Source organism: Trachinotus anak, unplaced genomic scaffold (assembly GCF_046630095.1).
Source record: "Trachinotus anak isolate AG129_WGS33_773 ecotype Australia unplaced genomic scaffold, CSIRO_AGI_Tana_v1 ptg000032l, whole genome shotgun sequence".
Taxonomy (NCBI): Eukaryota; Metazoa; Chordata; class Actinopteri; order Carangiformes; family Carangidae; genus Trachinotus; species Trachinotus anak.
In genome coordinates, this window is record NW_027273883.1 from 16,792,437 (window position 1) to 16,811,424 (window position 18,988).

At 42.6% G+C, this 18,988-nt stretch overlaps 1 protein-coding gene across 1 annotated transcript; it reads left to right on the forward strand.

Moving 5' to 3' along the window:
- The first annotated feature begins 149 nt into the window (after positions 1 to 149).
- On the forward strand, positions 150 to 18,120 carry LOC139613209 (Wilms tumor protein 1-interacting protein). Its single transcript, XM_071469643.1, has 8 exons — positions 150 to 1,984; positions 6,697 to 6,798; positions 10,876 to 10,943; positions 12,087 to 12,149; positions 12,946 to 13,076; positions 14,130 to 14,181; positions 15,932 to 16,000; positions 16,646 to 18,120. Exons 1-8 carry the CDS (start codon positions 745 to 747, stop codon positions 16,778 to 16,780), a joined length of 1,860 nt encoding a protein of 619 aa, XP_071325744.1. The 5' UTR covers positions 150 to 744; the 3' UTR covers positions 16,781 to 18,120.
- Positions 18,121 to 18,988: the final 868 nt, after the last annotated feature.

Below are 18,988 nucleotides of genomic sequence, written 5' to 3' on the forward strand. Positions count from 1 at the left end.
TGACGGTCCGTTTTTAACTGTGGGACACGATTCAGCCCCCGGATTCCGCTAGTTTTAACTATTCATGCAGCCCTGGTGCTCAGCGTCACTGTGTGATCAACGAGCTCTGCCCTCAGCCGCGCTTTGACTTGTCGCTTAATTTGAGCGCTGCGCCTTTAAAAACAAACCGCTCCATGTTCTCGGTCCCGGCGGGCGAGTCGACCGGTGGCCACGTACGGGTCCGTGTTATCCCCCGGTCAGCTGTGAACCACCTCTATCAGATAACCGTGGCGGTATTAATGAGCTGTTTTAACTACTTCGAAGTAGTTCATGTCATGACAGAGGTGCGGAGGACAGGGTTTTGAATGAAGGCTCCCCGCTGGGACTGTGAAGCGGGAGGAGGGGGCGGCTGGTAGCGGGGTCGTCCGGGATCTGCTCACATTTAAAACCAGACAGACGGAGGCTTGTTCGGGCCAGAGCTGAGCTGGACCGACGGACACTTCTCACCGAGGAGGACGCGGAGTTTTAAACTTTTTATTTATTCACCGCGGACGATTTAAGGGACGGAAAAGCTGGAAATAACAGAGAAAAGTTAGACTCTGGATCTGGACGCTTCTCCTGTCAGGACTGCGAGCTGCTGGGCTGTAAGCTAATAATTAACTCTGGAAGTTATCACTGTTACAGACGGCTAGCTAGGCGTTAGCATTTAAATTGAAGTGGTTGTAACTTAACTTTATTGAAGCGGACGCACAAAGTATCTTCAGAATGGATAAATACGAGGATTTAGGATTAGAGGCGAGTAAGTTCATCGAGGACCTCAACATGTATGAAGCATCCAGAGATGGTTTGTTTCGAATGAGGAGGGACGCGGGAAATAACCCCGACTTTGAGGAGACACGAAGAGTTTTTGCCTCCAAAATGAGTAAAATACACATGCAGAAACAGCAAGAGGAGATGGCGAAAAACAACCAAGCCATTAGAATGAATGGGGGCCACAACAGCACGTACTACACCAAGGACAGACCGCCCATCAATAGTTACAGACAGCCGGGTGAAGCGGCGGCGAAGCCCCCGATACTGTCTGGTCCTGTGCCGGGCACCACCACCGGTGGTCAGTACGCACAGTTTGACGGCCAGAAACAACACACAGGCTTTCAGTCTGAACTTCCGAGCGGCAGGGCATATGGCCTCGGAAACAGTTACGATAATAAGGAGCGCTTAGAGCCACATTCATACCAGCACAACACCCCTACTCCCCCCAGCCCAGGAAACGCGTCTCACAGCGCGCCCACACATGCTCGTCACCCGGTCATCCAGCCGGCTGCCTGGGCCCCATCCAGAGAGAGCCAGCTTTCCCCGACTTTGTCTGGCTCTGGGGGCAGCAGTGCATGTCTGCAGCAGCCCCAGCGCCTCCCCGCACCTCCCACCGTCAACAGTCTTCTACCCCACCATAATCAGGCTGGCACCCCCTCTGCAAACCGGAGTCCACCCTCCTCTGCTGGGCCAGCCAGGGGATGGGCTGGAGAGCCTTCTGGATCAGCAAAACCAGACCTCATCCCAGCCCTGCCTCTGAGTGCCTTCACAGGAGGAGCTGATTTCCATGTTCAGCAGCCCACCATACAGCCTGCAGCCCATTATGCACCACCGTCTCCAACTTCAAGACCATCCACAAGCCATAATGGTCCTGTGCCAGCATCCCCTATCGTGCCTGCACCTTCTGAAACACCTCACCTCAAAGCCCAGGTGACATCTGCTACCTTGAGCCATGGCAATGTCTCCAAAAGCAGCAGTCAGGGTCAAGGTCAGAACCAAATACCTAGCTGTGGACAGGCCACCCTAGCTGAGGCTGAAGTCCCGTGTTCCTCCAAGCCTGTCCAGTTAACCTGCCAGTCTCTCCTCACACCGCCCCCTGAACAGGGGCCTTGTGCTGCTGAAATAAAATTAGAAGCTCTCACTAAACGCCTGGAAAAAGAGATGGATGCCCAACCAAAGGCAGACTACTTTGGTAAGCCTTTTCAGACTACCAACAAGGGGGCTTCTGTCTTTCTGTTAGACCACTGCTGTAAGGCCCATTGAATGACAGAAACACCCACCCACAGATCAGAACATAAATCCACTTGTTTTTGACTTCTTATTTACACATGCACACTGTCTCTCTGTCATATTCTTGTTCTATCTTTCCCTCAAACAGAGACAAACACACAATATGTATGTGTGGCTTAATCAGGAGGGCATCCCAGTTGTCTTATTTCTTTGTTTGATGTCATTCTCGATGGTCTTTGCAGATAAAATAGTTGAACTCATTAGGCAGAAGTTGTAGGAGGTCTCCTTCTTTTCTTCTGTGGAATGCAGACAGAATAATTTTCTAATTTGTTTCATGTCTTTTTTTAAATGATTCATTGTCTGCCCTTGTGGCAGCTGCAACAAACCCTAGAGCAGTAAAAGGTGGGGCCAAGGACAGAAAGAAGAATGTTTCCCTTTTATCTCCTCCCAGAAATGTAATGAGTTACTTTTGAGTCAACATTGATGACTTAACTCATTAGCTAGATCTTGATCACTTCTGTCAGGGTCTGTGCTCCATTAAGTCTGTGATTGTTTTAATGTCCCATCTACTGTTGAGTGACTGACAGTCGCATTCACTGTTTCCCAAATGACGTAATTGCTGCAGATCTGCCCTTGCACATTTATTATTTTTCTTTTTATAAGCATGCCATGCATGCTGGTGCATGTGATGAGCACATGCACACAATGAAAATGACAATGAGTAACATCAACTGTGACGGTTAGTTTTAGATTTTGAGGTCACGTTAGGAACAAGTAACCATGGCTCACGTCAGCAGAGCACTACCACTCATGTTAGTGCCTGTCGAACTTCAGCTGCTCTGTCTTCACTATAATAGAGGCTCTATCAAGAAATTAATGCAACATGGAAAAACACACATGCTTTGTTGTGACATCAGCTGACAGATGCGGATGCAGTAAATATGCAAGATATGCTGTATCCTGCCAGGAGTGTGTTTGTTGCAAAGAGGGCTGGTGCTCACGTGTCAGCCAGGTGTTTGGAGCCAAGGCCATTCATGAAAACAGGTTGTCCCGCTTCACGAACAAAGCATAGTGGGAGGGGAGAGAGCACGAGATGGGTGATATCGGGTTTGAAGCCATGAAGCACCCCCATTACTCACACACACATACACACACAGCCCACCCTCGCCTCCTCGCAGGAGGAATTTCCTGCTGAAATGTCACGATTGTAATGTAATTCTCAGCCTTCCTCAGCCCCCCTGTATGCTTATATTGGTGTGTAAGGGAAGATGTTCTGGCATACGTCACTTTCATGACAAGGCTCAGAAATAGCACAGTGATGTGAATATTACAGAGTTGTGGGAGAGCATCGTACGCAATCAGCATAAGTGTAGGTTGTGTATGTCTTTTTTCACACGCACGTTCCCACATATCCCACACACTGTTCCTGTGAGGAGTTTTCCACCAGAACATGGCTCATCCTCTGAGTCATGCTTTTATGCCAGAAAAAAACTTGTGTAGGCAAGCTTTGTTCACAAAACTTTGGTGTCTTCATGATTCTGCATAGAAAAACATGAAGAAGACACTTTTAGTGTGATGTCACATTTGTAAATCCCCTTTATGTTTGAATGAGGTGAGGTTATCGAAAGTTAACATATCTTTACATTAGGTCTAAATGTAATGTTCTTTTAAAAGTCTCTGCCATTGCCATGGCAGTATTAAACTTACCCAGTGAGCTGTATTTACACACAGGGCCTTGATCCATCAGAGTTCTCAACTGTACATTGAGTGCTGATTGGCATAACTGCAGCTGGAGGTTCTGGGAAAATGAGTCCGGTGCCAAATGGCTGCACCGGGGGAACACTGAGGAATGTCTGAAGGAAGAGAGCAAGGAATTTTAGAAATGAGGTTTTAAGATGAAAAGGGGAGGGGCGTCCCAGACAAGTTTAGAGGTGCCTGCGGTGTAGCTGAATGGTTGAGTGGACAAATGGAGAGATTTAAGGACAAGTTTCTGGATGTTTCTTTGTCCTTGGCCACAAGAGCCTGAGAGGATGTGAGATTTATAGACAAGTTCATCCAAGAGGGAAGGAGTGGCGGGACATCCCAGTGTTCTGCCCACCCCCCTTCCTCTGACTTTCACACACACACACACACACACACATACACACACACACACACACACACATTCAGTGGAGCGTTCAGTTTTGCGTTAAGATGGAGGATTAATTTATCCCATCTGGCTGCGGAGTGGAAAGCTTCGTCTTAACTCTTCCCAGGGATTCTTGGCTTCTGCTTTGGCGGGCTTTTGGAGGCTAACTTTTATGTGTGTGTGTCAGTGTGATATAATCTAATGTATGTCTCCATGGCTGTTTGTGTATGAATATATGGCCTGCAGTATTTGACTGAATTTAATATGCTATGTCACGTCGTGGTGTGGTGTCTGACTGTGTGTGCTGTGGTGTAAGTAAGAAAAATGATGCCACAGATGACACAGCATACAGCACATTTTAATGAATGAGCACGTAATATGCACAGTTTTGCTATATTCAAAGTTCTATCATGTTATGGATGCATTATAGATGGATTTCAGTCTAATTTTTAGTGATGTACATATGTTTTCTACTTTTAAAGTCAGTGTTTTTTCATTTGGTCAGTGTTTAATAAATCTGAAGTCTTGGGGCTAATTGAAAAACTGAAAACAGTCAGTAGCAGATGTGTGACAAGGGTTTAGTTTTCAGTCAGTGGCATTTTGGCCAGCAAGCAGCCATCTACTGGGAGTTTTGACAGCTGGGAAAGGTAAGGGGGGGGGGGGGGGGGGGGGGGTGAAGATTTGGGTGTGTGTTTTGCTTCCCCTCCCCCTTGCAGCCAGGCCCCGGAATAATCACACTGTTTTGGAATATGGGACTCTGGCCAAAAGCAAATTTGTAGTGGCCCAACCGGCGAGGAGGTTATTGCAAAAACAAGGAATTTTTGGTCCAGAAGAGAAAATGGACTTTTACTGCATTTTTGTTCTCATGGGGCGTACAAATCAAAGCTATAAAGATTTAAAGGAAAAATGTCCCTGGCCCAGTGTCAGGTCCTGAAAAAGTACTGTGTTCTGTACTGTACATATAGTGTTTTCCTCCTAAGTTGTTTGTTCTCAGACATGGACTGTTTACAGTAAACATTTACAGAAGAAAAGCTTGGAAATAATGTCATGTAAAGAACCTTCACTCACTCATTTCAGTAATTCGAGGGCATGACAACTTTTTTGTGTTTTCATGTAAACAAAATAGCTTACATAAGAGCTACATTCTTTTGCTCTCTAATAATATCCCCCTATTATCTCTAAATCTTCTTTCCAGTCGTTGGGGCCCCTGATGATGTGTCCTCTGTTGTGGTATTAGGAGAGGCTTTAGCTGAATTATATATAGCCCGATTGTATATTGTCTTTCTGACCATCTTTGAGGAGAAACAGTTGAAGAAGGTTATAAAAATGTAACAGTGTGTGTGTTTTTGGAGGAGGGAGCCGCGTGATGTGTGTTGGATAAAGTGGAAACAGAAGTTTCTTTGTCAGTGTTTGAGGAGGACCTGGGCTGGGCTGGGCTGGGCTGGGCCAGGCTCTTTTGCTGAGCTCCATTTCTCTGTCTCCAGGGAGTTTTTCTATAAAAACATACACACACAAATAGCCTCATGCACGCACACAGACATAAGAGACACTCATGGTCTTGCTTTTTAACCTCCAGTAATGCTGTCGCCCCTTCAGTAGCTGTGACTTTACATAATACTTCCTGACTGGATGGTCATATCATACCATATCTGATTGATTTAGTCGCTAGCTGACTACCCATGAGGGTCAGCAGTGATGGGGCTTGTCACTTGTCACAGTCCATATGTCAATTATCATATCACGTCATGTCACATAGTGCATGCTCAGAGGGAGAGGCGTGATTGACAGGGACGTAGAGAGATGAAAGATGTGAGGTGTCAGGAAAGTAGCGTTCATCTTAAGTGGATCCAGATTTTAAAAAAAGTTATGAATTGATCACATGGAAACCCTGTGTTGTTCATGAGCTGTCCAAAGTCAAAGGATGGATTATGTAATTCATTTCAAGGTATGAAGTGGTATTCTTCACCCAACACAAGAGAGAAAGAAAACTCTCTGTGTTTTCTATTTCTTTTTTTTATATTTATTTCTTTCCACATCTGTTGCAAATCTATTTGGTTTGGATAAGTGAATTGATTAATATTAAGCAGACTCCCAGTGTCTCAGTATGAAGCCACACTTATGGTGTGTGTTGTTAGGGTATGAACACATTGATTTTTATAAAAGTCTTTATTAACAGACTCCTCAGTCTCTGAGCCAAGTCAAATAAGCAAATAGGGATATGTTTCCCCTTTCGATGATATATCCCACTAACTACTTTCCTGACTTCTGTGGTGTTTTTTCTCCATCTCCATCGTTTTTGTCTGGTTTAATCTCAGTCAGAGCCTCAACAACTCTTTACTGTCCTTTAACCTGCTATATAATAATCTGACTTTGTATCAGACTTTGTGTCTTACAATTAGTCTGTGATTCAGTATGTGTTGATATAGTGTGTCACAACATCAGTACATGTGCTGACAGGAAGTCAATCCATGAATCGTATTGGTGTAACTGAATGACTGACAGATTACTTACTTTCTGCCTCAGTGATATTCTATGTTGTGTTGCAGGAGTCTGTGCGAAGTGTAACAAGGCCGTGTATGGAGCCAACCAGGCCTGCCAGGCTATGGGTAGCCTCTACCATGACAGCTGCTTCACCTGCAGTGCCTGTAGTAAGTACACACATACACGCCTCTCTAAGTCCATTCAAACACTTTCACCTTTTTTCCTCGGTGGATTGACATGTAAAGCTCATGTCACCTCCTGACTAATGGGCTGCCAAAGACCCTGTCCTCTTAAATGAAAGTGGTGCCCTCTTCTTCAGTCATTCATTGCCCTGAGCAAAAACACAATCATTTAGGGATTACTGTCCTTTACTGCTGGTGTTTGGTTTCTGGGTGTGCCAGTCACTCCCCCAGCCCACACAAAACACACAGTGCAAGACTTCTTGCAGACCTAATTCATCCATCAGTCAACTCATAAGTATGTTGTGTATCCAAATCCTGTGCAGAGCTTGAAACAGAAAAAGGTTGACTTTTAAAACCACAGATCATGCTTAGGTGAGGTGGGACTTCAGCTTTTAACTTGCAACTTACACCTTTTACAACATCTTCAAAAACAATATCTGTTTGTTCTTTGTGTTTTAATTCCCAGAGGTAGAAACTATTTAAACTTTGAAGAGAGAATGAGGAAGTTAAAACAAACTGCACATTTGGTGGAACAGCTAACCATTACATGTCTCATGAGATGGTCCTCTAATATAAAATATAATACAGGTCAAGTTACATAAAGTTTTCATTGCTCCAAAGTGAAATGTTTGCTGTGACCTGTGTATTGTGTTTCATTTTAGCATGTTTCACTGGACTGCTCATTCAGCGCTGTACTGTCCAGGTTTTTGGTTTCACTTTGTCAGTTCAGACAGTTTACCTGACCAATTAGTTCTAGCCAGACATGATGCCAGAGGTTCATCACCCTGGCTGTACTGTCCAATGTATGACTGACCTGTAGCTTCCTGGCTGGGAAGCAGTATGTTTCTATAGCTGAAGCATGACCTGGCTCTCCAACTAATTAAAATCTCTGTCCCAGTTATTGGGGGTATGTGGAGTGTTTGTGGCACTGTGGTGACCTCTACTCAGACCCTTCATTCTACTGCACCTTTGACCTTACTGAGTATGCCCTCAAATGTATGATTAACATCTCTTTGTTTTGTTTTACTCTTCCTCCTCTGTGTTTGTGTGTGTCTGTGTGTGTGTGTTTGTGTGTGTGTGTGTGTGTGTGTGAGTGAGTGTGTGTGTGAGAGGAGATGGGAAAGAGGAGACACACTTTGGCTCAGACTGAAACTGATGTCTAAACAGGGGAGAAGACAGGGGGGCTACACACCACATGCCTCTCATACCTTGCTCCATGTGAGGGCATAAGGGTTGTGTTTGCTGTGAGTGGCCCCAGGGAAAAGCATCTCAGCTGGGGAGGAATGCAGGCATAGGGGCCTCTCTGTAGGTCGGGCACCAGGAGCACACTGGGCGCTGTTATGTCAGCTGGGTGCAATGAGACGGGAGTACAGTATGGGATAGAGAGACCATTCAGGGATAGCACAAAGCCCACTGCATCCAGCCAGCATGCAGAGGCATACTTACATTTACATTCACATGTACTTGTGCTTGTGCCCTCACAGTAAACATGGTGCAGTCAAATATTTAGTGCTTTAATATTAATCATCCCTTGCCATTCTTCTCCAAAATGCTTGGATGAGTTGTATAACAAGTCTTTATGTCTTTGAACTTCCCTCCATGCCCTGACTCAAACAGTTCCCCCAAGGTGACTGAGAGGCAGGAGAACATTCCTGGTGGCTAGGGGAGTCCAGGCTGCGTGTCTGGGATTCAGCACTCGGCTGCAGGGGAGGGCTTCCTTCCAGGCTAGTCACTGAATGTTTACAAACAGTTTACTGTACAACCCAATTCCAGTTGGAGATTAATTCCTGTTTGTGGGAATAGGGTTTCACAGTCAACAAATCTCTGAAAGGGGGAAAGAGAAGGAAGAAAAGAAGAGAAGAAGAAATATTCTCTAAAATTTCCCTCTAGTATATTTATGTGTAAAATGAAATGCAGGTAGAATTGACTTCATGGTCAGTATAATGTAAGTGTTTGAGTTTTTGAGTGTTTGAGTTTTTTTTTTTTTTTCACACAGCAGCAATACAAGCGAAAAGAGTGATATACAATCCCCATCTCAGTTTCTGCTTTCATAATATCGGCCCCTTATCCCAGCCAGTCTGCAGTCTTTAGAGAACACAAACAAGGATCTGATTGGTCCTGAATCCACCACTATGTTAACATCTGGTGTGTAGAATGTCAGAGCCTTGACCAAACGTCCCAGGTGCTGTTCACAGTCAAAAAAATGCATTCAGACCACTAGAAAGAATTCCTGTAAGTGCACAGAGGTTTTTCATTTCGTCAATTAAACATACATACATATTTTTAGCAGGACATCAAATGACTTTAGATTAGATTAGAATGTCAGAGTATGCATTGTGCAAACATGAAATTGGTAGAAAGAGATAAAGCTCTTTTGCTGAGATGTCTCACTTGACTAATTTACAGACAGGAAAGAGCAGGGTTAAGGCTTGACTACGAAGTCATGGCAGGGTCATTGTGAATTGCTTATTTTCTGAATGGGATTACACAAGGGAATCCATAGAATGTTTTAATTAGAAAATGGCTCTGTGTTTTGTTCTGTCCCCCAGGTATTTTACATTTTTATGAAAGTGCAGTAGTCACACTTTGTTCTGGTGCTTTTCAAACAGTTAGCCCTGACTCCTGACTTTAATTAAGCTGTTATCTTTCTGCAAAGCTCAGAGCTTTCCCTCTCTGACTCACTGGGAAAAAAAAGACAGGAATGCAAAGAAGAGGAATGCCCCATATCTCACTGTCATCCTCTTCATCCTTCCCTTTTTCCTTAAGGGACATAGTTCCAAGACTGGCTGTCAGTAATTAGCCAAGGCCAGTTCAACACCTCAGCCCGATCAAAATAACTTCTCCTCTTGAGGTATTTGTTGTGCAAGCCTTGATTGCCATGTGACCATTATTATTCTCTTAATGTGAGATAATGTAATCGTGAATAACCGGTTCAGTGACTTTCATGTGACATTTATTTAAAAGCATGAATCATGGGGTTTCTTTTTCTGTTTTTCTTTCTTTGTTGTTATGTCCATATTTAACATAAAACTCAAGTGTGTTGTTAAAGAACTGTTTATTGCCTTCTTTCTAACCCTAACCCTAATAGTGAGGGATCTCTGCTGTCCTAAGAATAAAATAGCATGAGCTGTGTTTCCTTGTGGCTAAGTTTTTGCATGACTCTATCTGGATAAAAGCAATCAGGTAAACAGAGCGTGAGATGGGAGATAAAGAGGGCTCCTGTTCACCAAGGTTAACCCCTCCTCCCCCCTGCTTTCCCCCCTTTCACCTCCCCACTCAGAAAATGTGAGGAATGTTCCCTCTTCCTGTGGGACCTGGGCAAGAATAGCTGTGTGTGTGTGTGTGTGTCTGTGCGTGTGTGTGTGTCTGTATGTGTGTGTGTCTGTGTCTGTGTGTGTGCATGTGCGCAGCTATAAGAAGCCAGATCCAGACCATAGAACGATTAAAACACACAGACAGACAGGAAGCACACCCAGCTTGTGGAAAGACACCAGAAAGGAACAAAGAAGAAGAATAGTGGGTCGTTGTAGGTCTTGGCCTGTGGTTGCCATGAAATCCAATAGAGCAGTGTTTAATCTGTTGCACCTGTCTACTAATTGGATTTAATCAGCATTTTCCCCACATGTGTTTGATCCAGATGTGTTCCTTGTCCTACTGAAGCCTGCTCTGTGTCCCAGCAATATTATATTAAGACACTAGCACACCATAGATCCGTTTATTTGATTTATCTCCCTGGGATTCGGCAGGATATAATGAATATTGCAAGAGGGTCCATTACCTTCGAATGACTGTAATTAATCACCACGGTCTTTATGCATTAGTGCTGTAACTATTTTCTGAGACTGGGTTCATGGCTTTGCAAGATTTTTCATTAAGACATTTTACCATCATATTATTGACATACCTTTTCTTGTCTGTTGTAATCCACTTATCACATCTCAATAATAACAAAAATGTTTCCTCTCTTTCTGATAGGCAGTTTTTGAGAGTTCCAGGTGCAGATCTTGCTTTGTATTGTTCAAATAAAATGATACAAATGGACTTTTGTGTCTGTTTCTGCAGGTCGAAGGCTGAGAGGGAAGGCTTTCTATTATGTTGGAGGGAAGGTTTTCTGTGAAGAGGACTTTCTGGTGAGTTTGTCAGTACACCATAAATATTTAGTTTACCTCAAATTTTTTTTGTGACTTCACCCAATCCACATCTCTGTTGTCAAAAGTTTTACAAATCTCTAATTGTGATTAACAAGGAGTCGTTGCTTTAAATCACTATTATCAGGTTCAATAAGGTTTCTTACTTACTCAAATGCAACCTATAATATGTCACAACTATATCAACTTAAATATACAATCTAGGTTAGAGACTTTCACCTCAGTTACTAGCATCTAATGCAGCTGATTCATATCAGTTTCCTCCCCTGGGTGGGACTGGAGAGAGGTCAGTAACTGGAGAAGCTGCTTTGCCAAGGTTTATAGGGTGGAGGGCAGTCAGGCCATTCACACCAGCGCAGTATGACTGTATGTACTTTGAATATGTCTAATCACAGGATACATACAGCACAGTTGAAACCCCCTGGTAAAATGTGTTGTAATTTCCAGTGCACATTTTGCAGCCAGCCTGAACATTGTGTTGTCATAGGAAATTCACCCTTTTTGTTTTGTTGTAAGTACTTTCCCAACTCATCCTCTTATTTACACTGTCTGTAGCTCTGTGCGTGTTTAGCTCAAGAGCCCTCTCTGTATAAAACCTTATCTAATCGCCCTTCCACCAAAAGCTTTCAGTTGCTCAATTAAAATCAAAATTTATACTGAATTTAATTTGCTCTGGCTCTGCTCCCTCTATGTGCTGTTAATTACGTCTGCTCTTCTGCCTGGTCTGTTAGTGTGGCCATTCCACACTGACACTGCTCATATATAATAACAGATAATGAAGCTAAGCTGACTGATTCAAATACTGTATCACTTTATGCCAGTCTCAGGAACCACATCATATTCACTCCTAAAGGCCTTGTTCATGTCTTTGTTGTTATGATTATTTATTTATAGACTGTAGATATGCTGCTCTCAAAGAGGGAAAGCGGTGGTTTTATGTTGTTTTAAAGAGGTATTTTAGTACAACTACACAAGCTAAACCAAATAGGCTACTGGGGTTATGTCTAAGAGACACAGTGGAGTTGTGCAGTGCTCAGTCTGAAACAGAGAGTCACAGATTTCAGTCATCCATTGAAAAACCAAATTCCAATGACATCACCGCCGTCTTGTCTCTGTCTGTTAAAGTACTCTGGTTTCCAGCAGTCTGCGGACAAGTGCAACGCATGTGGACATCTGATTATGGACATGGTGAGTGTCTGTTACCTCTCTCCAGTTGTGTGTGTGTGTTTAAGTGTGTGGGTCAGAGCCATGTGATCTCAGCAGAAGCTTAGTGTTAATTCTCTAAAAGAGCTTTCTGTGGGCACATCTGGATAAGGACTCAGGAGGACTTATTGGCTCCGTATGTGCATCTCTTGTGCTCTCCTATATTCATACATTCACACACACACACACACAAACATACAGCCTCATGGGTAAAAACAAATACAGACACACACAAAGCATTTGATCAAGTCAGGAAGTGTTGCATCATTTGCAGGATTGTTCTTGACATGACTCCACACATGTTCTCCATCGAGCAGACAGAGATGAAGGAGAGCTCTCAGTTTTTACTGCACTGCCTTATCCTCACATCTGCACATTTAGCATGCTGTATGTCAAATCTGCTGGGCATGATCACTGAGAGCACTTTTATATTATGTACATGTTCCTGTATTTCACTTACAAACATACTGTCTGCCTCTGTTTTAAATCTGCCGGAGAAGACAGATTTTTTTTTGTTTTACTTAATTCCTGTGGTTTTCTTTCAGTTTCATTTGGTCGGTGTGATTACTTGTTGCTCTTGGCGAGCTTATTCTTACCTTTTTCCTTTTCTTGTTGGCTGTGATGACTCAAAATCCCCACAGGAATCATTAAAAATTAATCTAATCTCAAGGCAAAGACTATTTTAATTCTTTTGGATACAAACAGTGAGGAAATGGGAAATAGCGGAATTAAACAAGAGGATTGATTTCCTGATATTCTTCCCTCATTTGTTTCTCTGTAGATCCTGCAGGCCCTCGGGAAGTCCTACCACCCTGGCTGTTTCCGCTGTGTTGTCTGTAATGAGAGCCTTGATGGAGTGCCCTTCACTGTGGACACTGAAAATAAGATCTACTGTGTCAAAGACTACCACAAGTGAGTGTCAGTTGTTACCCAGTAGTTCAAAGTAACATGAGCGCATGACCCGAGTTTATCTGTGTTAAATCAGTTTAGCATGACACTGGGAAAAATGTCTTAGTTTCATATTCCAAGTTAAATCACAGCACAGCCCCTTAACTTTCCTTTGCTACTGCAGGATCAAGTTGAGAAGGTCTGTACGGGCTGACAAGGTTTCTCTGACACGTGTGGCAGACACATGAGAAGTGTAGTCAGGGATCAAAGCAGAGTCAGGGGGAGGGAGAAAAGATCACTGTCCAGTTAGAGGTGCGAAGAGTGTTGTGCGGCCGCGGCTCCTCTCATCTAAGCTCAACAGCAAAATGCTCTGAAAGGACAAATACAGAGTTTCTAACGTCTGACTGAAAAATCAAGGATTTCTGTGTGTGAGGAAAATTGATAGTGGGCCTGATAGACACTTTAAGAGGCTGCACTTAAATGCGAATCACCAACAGTAGCACCTGTAGTGCCTCAGCGTCTTCAGCAGCTCTACAGTTACAGCCGTTCTTCTCTCCGCTGGGACAGCATGTACCACACAGCCGAGCACATGGCTGATCATTGTCTGGCAGCTCCCACATGTTCTCTGCGCTGATTAAATCAGACAAACCTTATTGTGTATACAGTATGTGTTTGACTTTAGCCACAGTCATGCCCAACCACACTGAGAGGCCCTTTGTTATTTCCTCAGACATCCAGGTGCCAGCCATGTGTGTGGAAATAATGAATTCATTTTGCTTTTTGTTTTTCTTTTCCTTCTTGGATTTGGGGAATCACGTGTGTGAGGGAAAGCCAGCACATCTGCAAACCTGGCATCTCCTGAGTTGAACCAGGATCTTGCATCTAGTCAGAGTCAGGAGAGAAAGAGAGGGAGGCTAAATGGGTGTAAAGGGAGAGAGGGACATCAGCTGTGAACTGTAACCCATAGTCTTGGTTAGATTGAATTTGAATTCAGTTTGTTCAGTGTACTTCAGTTAATTGAGCACAGATCAAACAAATTCATAAAAAATGGTCTCTGTTTCCTTCTCACTCTCCCAGGGTCCTGGCCCCTAAATGTGCAGCCTGTAACCAGCCCATCCTGCCCTCAGAGGTAAGACAACATCAACCTGTGTTTAGGACTAGGTTATAATTAAATATTATTCCTATTCTTATATACAGGTATCGTTGATCACATGTCTAAATCAATTAGATCAATCAGTTATTTGCGAAAGCTTAAGATCTTAATCCTTAAACAAGACATATATATGTCTTTTGAAATGTATATATCTATATATCATTTTGTGTCAGGATTAAGTTTTAATCATGTGGTTTGGAAAACTTAAGTGGTTATTGTAGCACACTAATGTGAAGATAATGCTCTGATAAGTATTACAGCACTAATATTGTCCACATATCGCCTACCCATTGGTGTATTGTGTACTTTGTGTGAGTGTGCTTCTGGCAGGGCAGGTTATAGTGTCATGTCATAGCAGCAGAATGTGTTATGCCTTTATTAGTGAGGTGACAAAAGAGCAATGACATTAAATCAGGGGAGAGAGATGGAGAATGACGTCCAGTAAAGAGCTTTAGTCAAAGCAGGGATGTTGTTGTTCATGGTCAGTGGTTTAACCGCTAGGCCAACCCAAGTCCTGTTAGCCAGCCACAAATGCCATACATCTCAGTTTACAAGCGTATAATCCATAGTTCACTCTGATATCTTAAAATATAAAGTGAGTATAAACTCAGTATAAACTTAAAATACACTCAGTTCCAGATGATCCGTTCTCTTGTGAAGTTGAGTAACATCCAGGTTTGAGCATAGACCAGCAGTGATGGCATATACAGTATCAGTGGTAGTGTTTTAGAGGGAGTGGATAATGAATTCCAGCATGGTGTGAATCATCCAGAGGCTATTCACCTTTACCTGTGGACCTCCAGCTAGTAGGAACTCAGCAGATCATAAATTGTAATGTCCTCATTATTACTCACTTATGACACATTCACAGAATTTAGTTGAAAAAGCAGATAGTTCAGTACAACCATATTTCCCACTGAACTACAGGTCAGCACCGTGAGGCCAAAAATCTCTGTGCTGTGATTTGATGTGGTGTAAAGGAAGAACAGTGCAGTGGTAGGGAGTATGTTGAAGTATGATTCCTACACACATGCAGGACATGCTGGCAAAAGCAAGGAAATGTCCAAAATTAGAGTCGACTCTGCTGGAATGTCCCTTACCCTCCCCTTTTAGTAAGCAGTGAAGCCGGTATGTAGAGGAGAGGTACTGCATGTGTGTGTGTGTGTGTGTGTGTTTGCAGGGTTAAGGGGCTTAGTCTGTCTTGTGCAGTTATGCTGTTGTGCGGATGTTCAGGGGAGGTCCCTCTCAGGCTGATATTGTAACCAAATACAGATAACTGGAAAAAAAACTGCTATCTGTGTGGACATGGAAAATCAGGAGGACAAAGAGCACACTGTTCAGATTAAGATACAAGACCTTTGTACATATTTGTAAATGATTTGCTACAATCTTTGACTCCCAGTGGTGATATTTTTTGTGTCTATATTAGGCCAGTCAGATTTATAAGTGCTATTTTGTCACAAAGGTTTTGAGTTTTTTTTTCCAGTGATAAATTCAGAAATATAAAACCTTATTTGATAATGCAGCAACAGAGTGGGTCTATGCTTAAAGGGATGATTGTAACACAGAGGAGTAGTTTAAAGGACAGAAAATTGGCTTACTCAAGTGTGCTGTGTGATGTTTTGAAGCTTTTGTCAGACTGAGAAGTTGAACAGAATAAGACAGTGGGACTGTCTCCTAGCGAGACTGGCTTCAGTTGTGTTTGTCTGTCTGAATTTCTTTCCAGGGGTCTGATGAAACCATTCGAGTTGTATCCATGGACAAAGACTATCATGTGGAATGCTATCACTGTGAGGTGGGTAAAAACATGTCTCTGAAAACATGCATTCTCAGTGGCACTGAGCCAGGGACCCTCTAAATGGCTCATTAAGCCAAATCATAATGAGTAGATCCCCAGGCTTAATTACAGTCTTGCCGATAATTACGTACTGAGGAGAGCAGGTATGCGACACCTTATCATCACTATCTCATCATTTTACTGAAGTGCCTCTTCTTCTTTGCCAAAGGCTGATTGACAACTGCTGTTCTTCCACTTAATGTAAATAAAAATCAGTGAGCTGTGAGAGCAGCTCCCTGTTAAAGTAGAGTTTAACTATTTAGAGGCTGTGCCCTCCAGGTGGGCTTTTGTTAATCTTTCAAGTTGTTCAAAGAGGAGCATCTGCATGTTTCTTGAAACTGTAAACCATGAGGCAGATAAAGGGATCTTTGATCAACTGGAGATGTACTAATGATGAGAAGTTTAAATCTCTTTGTAAATGTAGAGATAAACCTCTTGTAAATGTCTGTATTTGTACAATTCTGAGGTTGCTGTCCAATTTTTTGGGGGGAGGATGAGGTCAACACAGAGCAGAGTTGGAAACCAACTGTCCTCTTTTCTGTGTATTCGGACTCTTTCAGTGGGGTCATCTCTCTCATCCCTCTCACGCTCTGTGTCTTTTAGGACTGTAAGATGGAGCTGAATGACGAGGAGGGTCACCGGTGCTACCCTCTGAACGGCCACCTTCTCTGCCACTCCTGCCACCTGAAGCACATTGAGCCTGGCTGCTCCCCTTCCATCACAGCGGCCTCCTACTGACACTGCTGTAGGTGAAGAGAGACACCTGGTGGACTCAAGTAGGAACTGCCAAAGAGTGACTTGAACTGCAGAAGTGGATATGTACAATTCTTGTTGTAGAGGATTGATTGATTGATTTAGTGCCTGTGGTTTGATGTGTATTTTGACAGGGATGTTAATGAAGTCTCCATTATGCAGAACCTTAAAAGGTTATTACCCAGTAATGAAGTATTGTAATACACCAAAGCCCTACTTTGAGTGCAGTGATGCATTGCACTGTACCTGCTACATACTGACTTTGCAGAAGTGTTGCCTTATGATTATTTTCATGTAAATATCAGTTGCATTGACTGTGTAAATATCTTATAGTCAATTTGTTTTAGATACAGTGTGCCTTCAACTTCACATTCACACCTCTGCTGTGAAATTACGGTTCAAAATGTATCTGTAAATCTTCTGTTCTGTTCTACTCATGATGATCATTTACAAAAAAAATATGTATAGGTCAACTCCACACAAATCACAGGTACCTTATGTTTCATTCACAGAAGGAGCTCACTCAGAAGTTTGAAAATAATAGTTCAGTCATATGACACTCTGTGGGTTTAGGATGCCTACTAGGATGCCTACTGTTCCTCCACTCTGGAGGGAGGAAGAGAGATACAGAGTGGCTGTGTCAGGGGATTAGATAACGCAGACATTCTGTGAAAGGCCTCAGTATGTTGACCTGCACATAGAGCCAACATTGTTCATTTTTCATATGCAAGTACTGGTATGCAATAAATTACTTATAATAACTATTGAACACAACCAATTCATAGAAGTTTTAAACAAAGTCATTATACTGCAGGTTGCTCTGAATTTAAAAACTCAGAACATTTTTATGACTTTTTGTTAAGTCAGAGTAAGAATGCTGAGGATATCCAGGTTATACTGTTTTCTAGTGAAGCAACAGCCGTTGTCACATGCAGCCCGTTCTAAGCACTTAGAGATAGATGTGTGTTTTCTGTGCACCAATGAAGAGGTTGGTATTAGACCTATAAATCTATGTATTTTATTACATTTGCAAACATTGTATATTTAAAAAAAAGATCTATATTGTAGGCCAATATTCATTTACTTTTGTTTCGTTGACTTTTGTGTAAAACCCCTTCAATACTAATTTGATTTGCAGTGGGAAGTTCAGTTTTGCCTACCTTTGCCATCCAAATGTTAGTCATGTCTTCAGTTTACTAACTTAATACTTTTTCATTTGAGGTCCTTATTTCATAGCCAACTGAAAATGAAGATGAAGAGCAAACATATTCATATGTGCTGTATGATTGTTGTAAAGAAATATTTAATAAATGCATTGCAATAGACCAACTTTTGTTTTTGATTTGACATCAATTTTCTTTTTTTTCTTTTTTTTTTTTTGGGTGGAGGTGTGGGGGGATTAACAGGAGAAAACAATAAATTCTTTAGCAAACTACATCAAATCCTGTTGCAGTCAAGCCAGTGTTACTTTTTCAAATAAAACTGCTTGGTATTTATTAACATGAATGCATTGTTTCATCAAAGGGTCCGCACTTCATCGCTGTCAGTGTCCATTCAGTAGTGGTTGATTATGTAAGTATTACCAGAGGAGCCCTGCATGCTGGCTCTGCAGCCCCTTGAGCTGCCATGTTGATGGTGAGCGAACAAAAAAGTCCTCATCTTGCAGACGTGGGCTGATAGCACCCACTTTTTCAACTTTCCAATACGTGCCCTTAAACTGGGGAACATTGCTGGTTGTTTGTCTGCAGATTACACACTTGGATCCCGAAGTGGCTGCTGAAGTGATGCTGTTTGGAGGTTTGAGCTCTGCCTCTGGTAAACAAGCAACCACTTTTCAAGAAACATAAAAGCATATGGGAGAACCAGAGGGTGAGCCTAGACATTACTGATATACTGCCAGAAGGCAGAACAAACAAAACACTGGTCTAAATTGTACGCAGCTGTACTGAACACAAGGAATACTTAATATGTGGCAAAAATATTCATAGAAAATAAGACCACGTTAAAAATCAGGTGTTTGAAAGGCCAGGAGTCAAATATCCTGATAACAGTAAATTGTAGGTAGAAACTACAAACTCTCACTATATGAAGTTGCAGCTGTAGTATGTTAACAGGGATACAGCTCTGTTAGGTCAGACTGAGTCAGTTTCCTGGAGCCAGCTAGGGACCTAGAACCTTCTGACCTGTAGTTAG

Coding starts and splice junctions, on each gene's coding strand:
- LOC139613209 (XM_071469643.1), top strand. CDS start 745: ATGGATAAATACGAGGATTTAGGATTAGAGGCGAGTAAGTTCATCGAG. Junction 10,944..12,086: donor TCTGTGAAGAGGACTTTCTG/GTGAGTTTGTCA, acceptor TGTCTGTTAAAG/TACTCTGGTTTCCAGCAGTC. Junction 16,001..16,645: donor TGGAATGCTATCACTGTGAG/GTGGGTAAAAAC, acceptor TGTGTCTTTTAG/GACTGTAAGATGGAGCTGAA.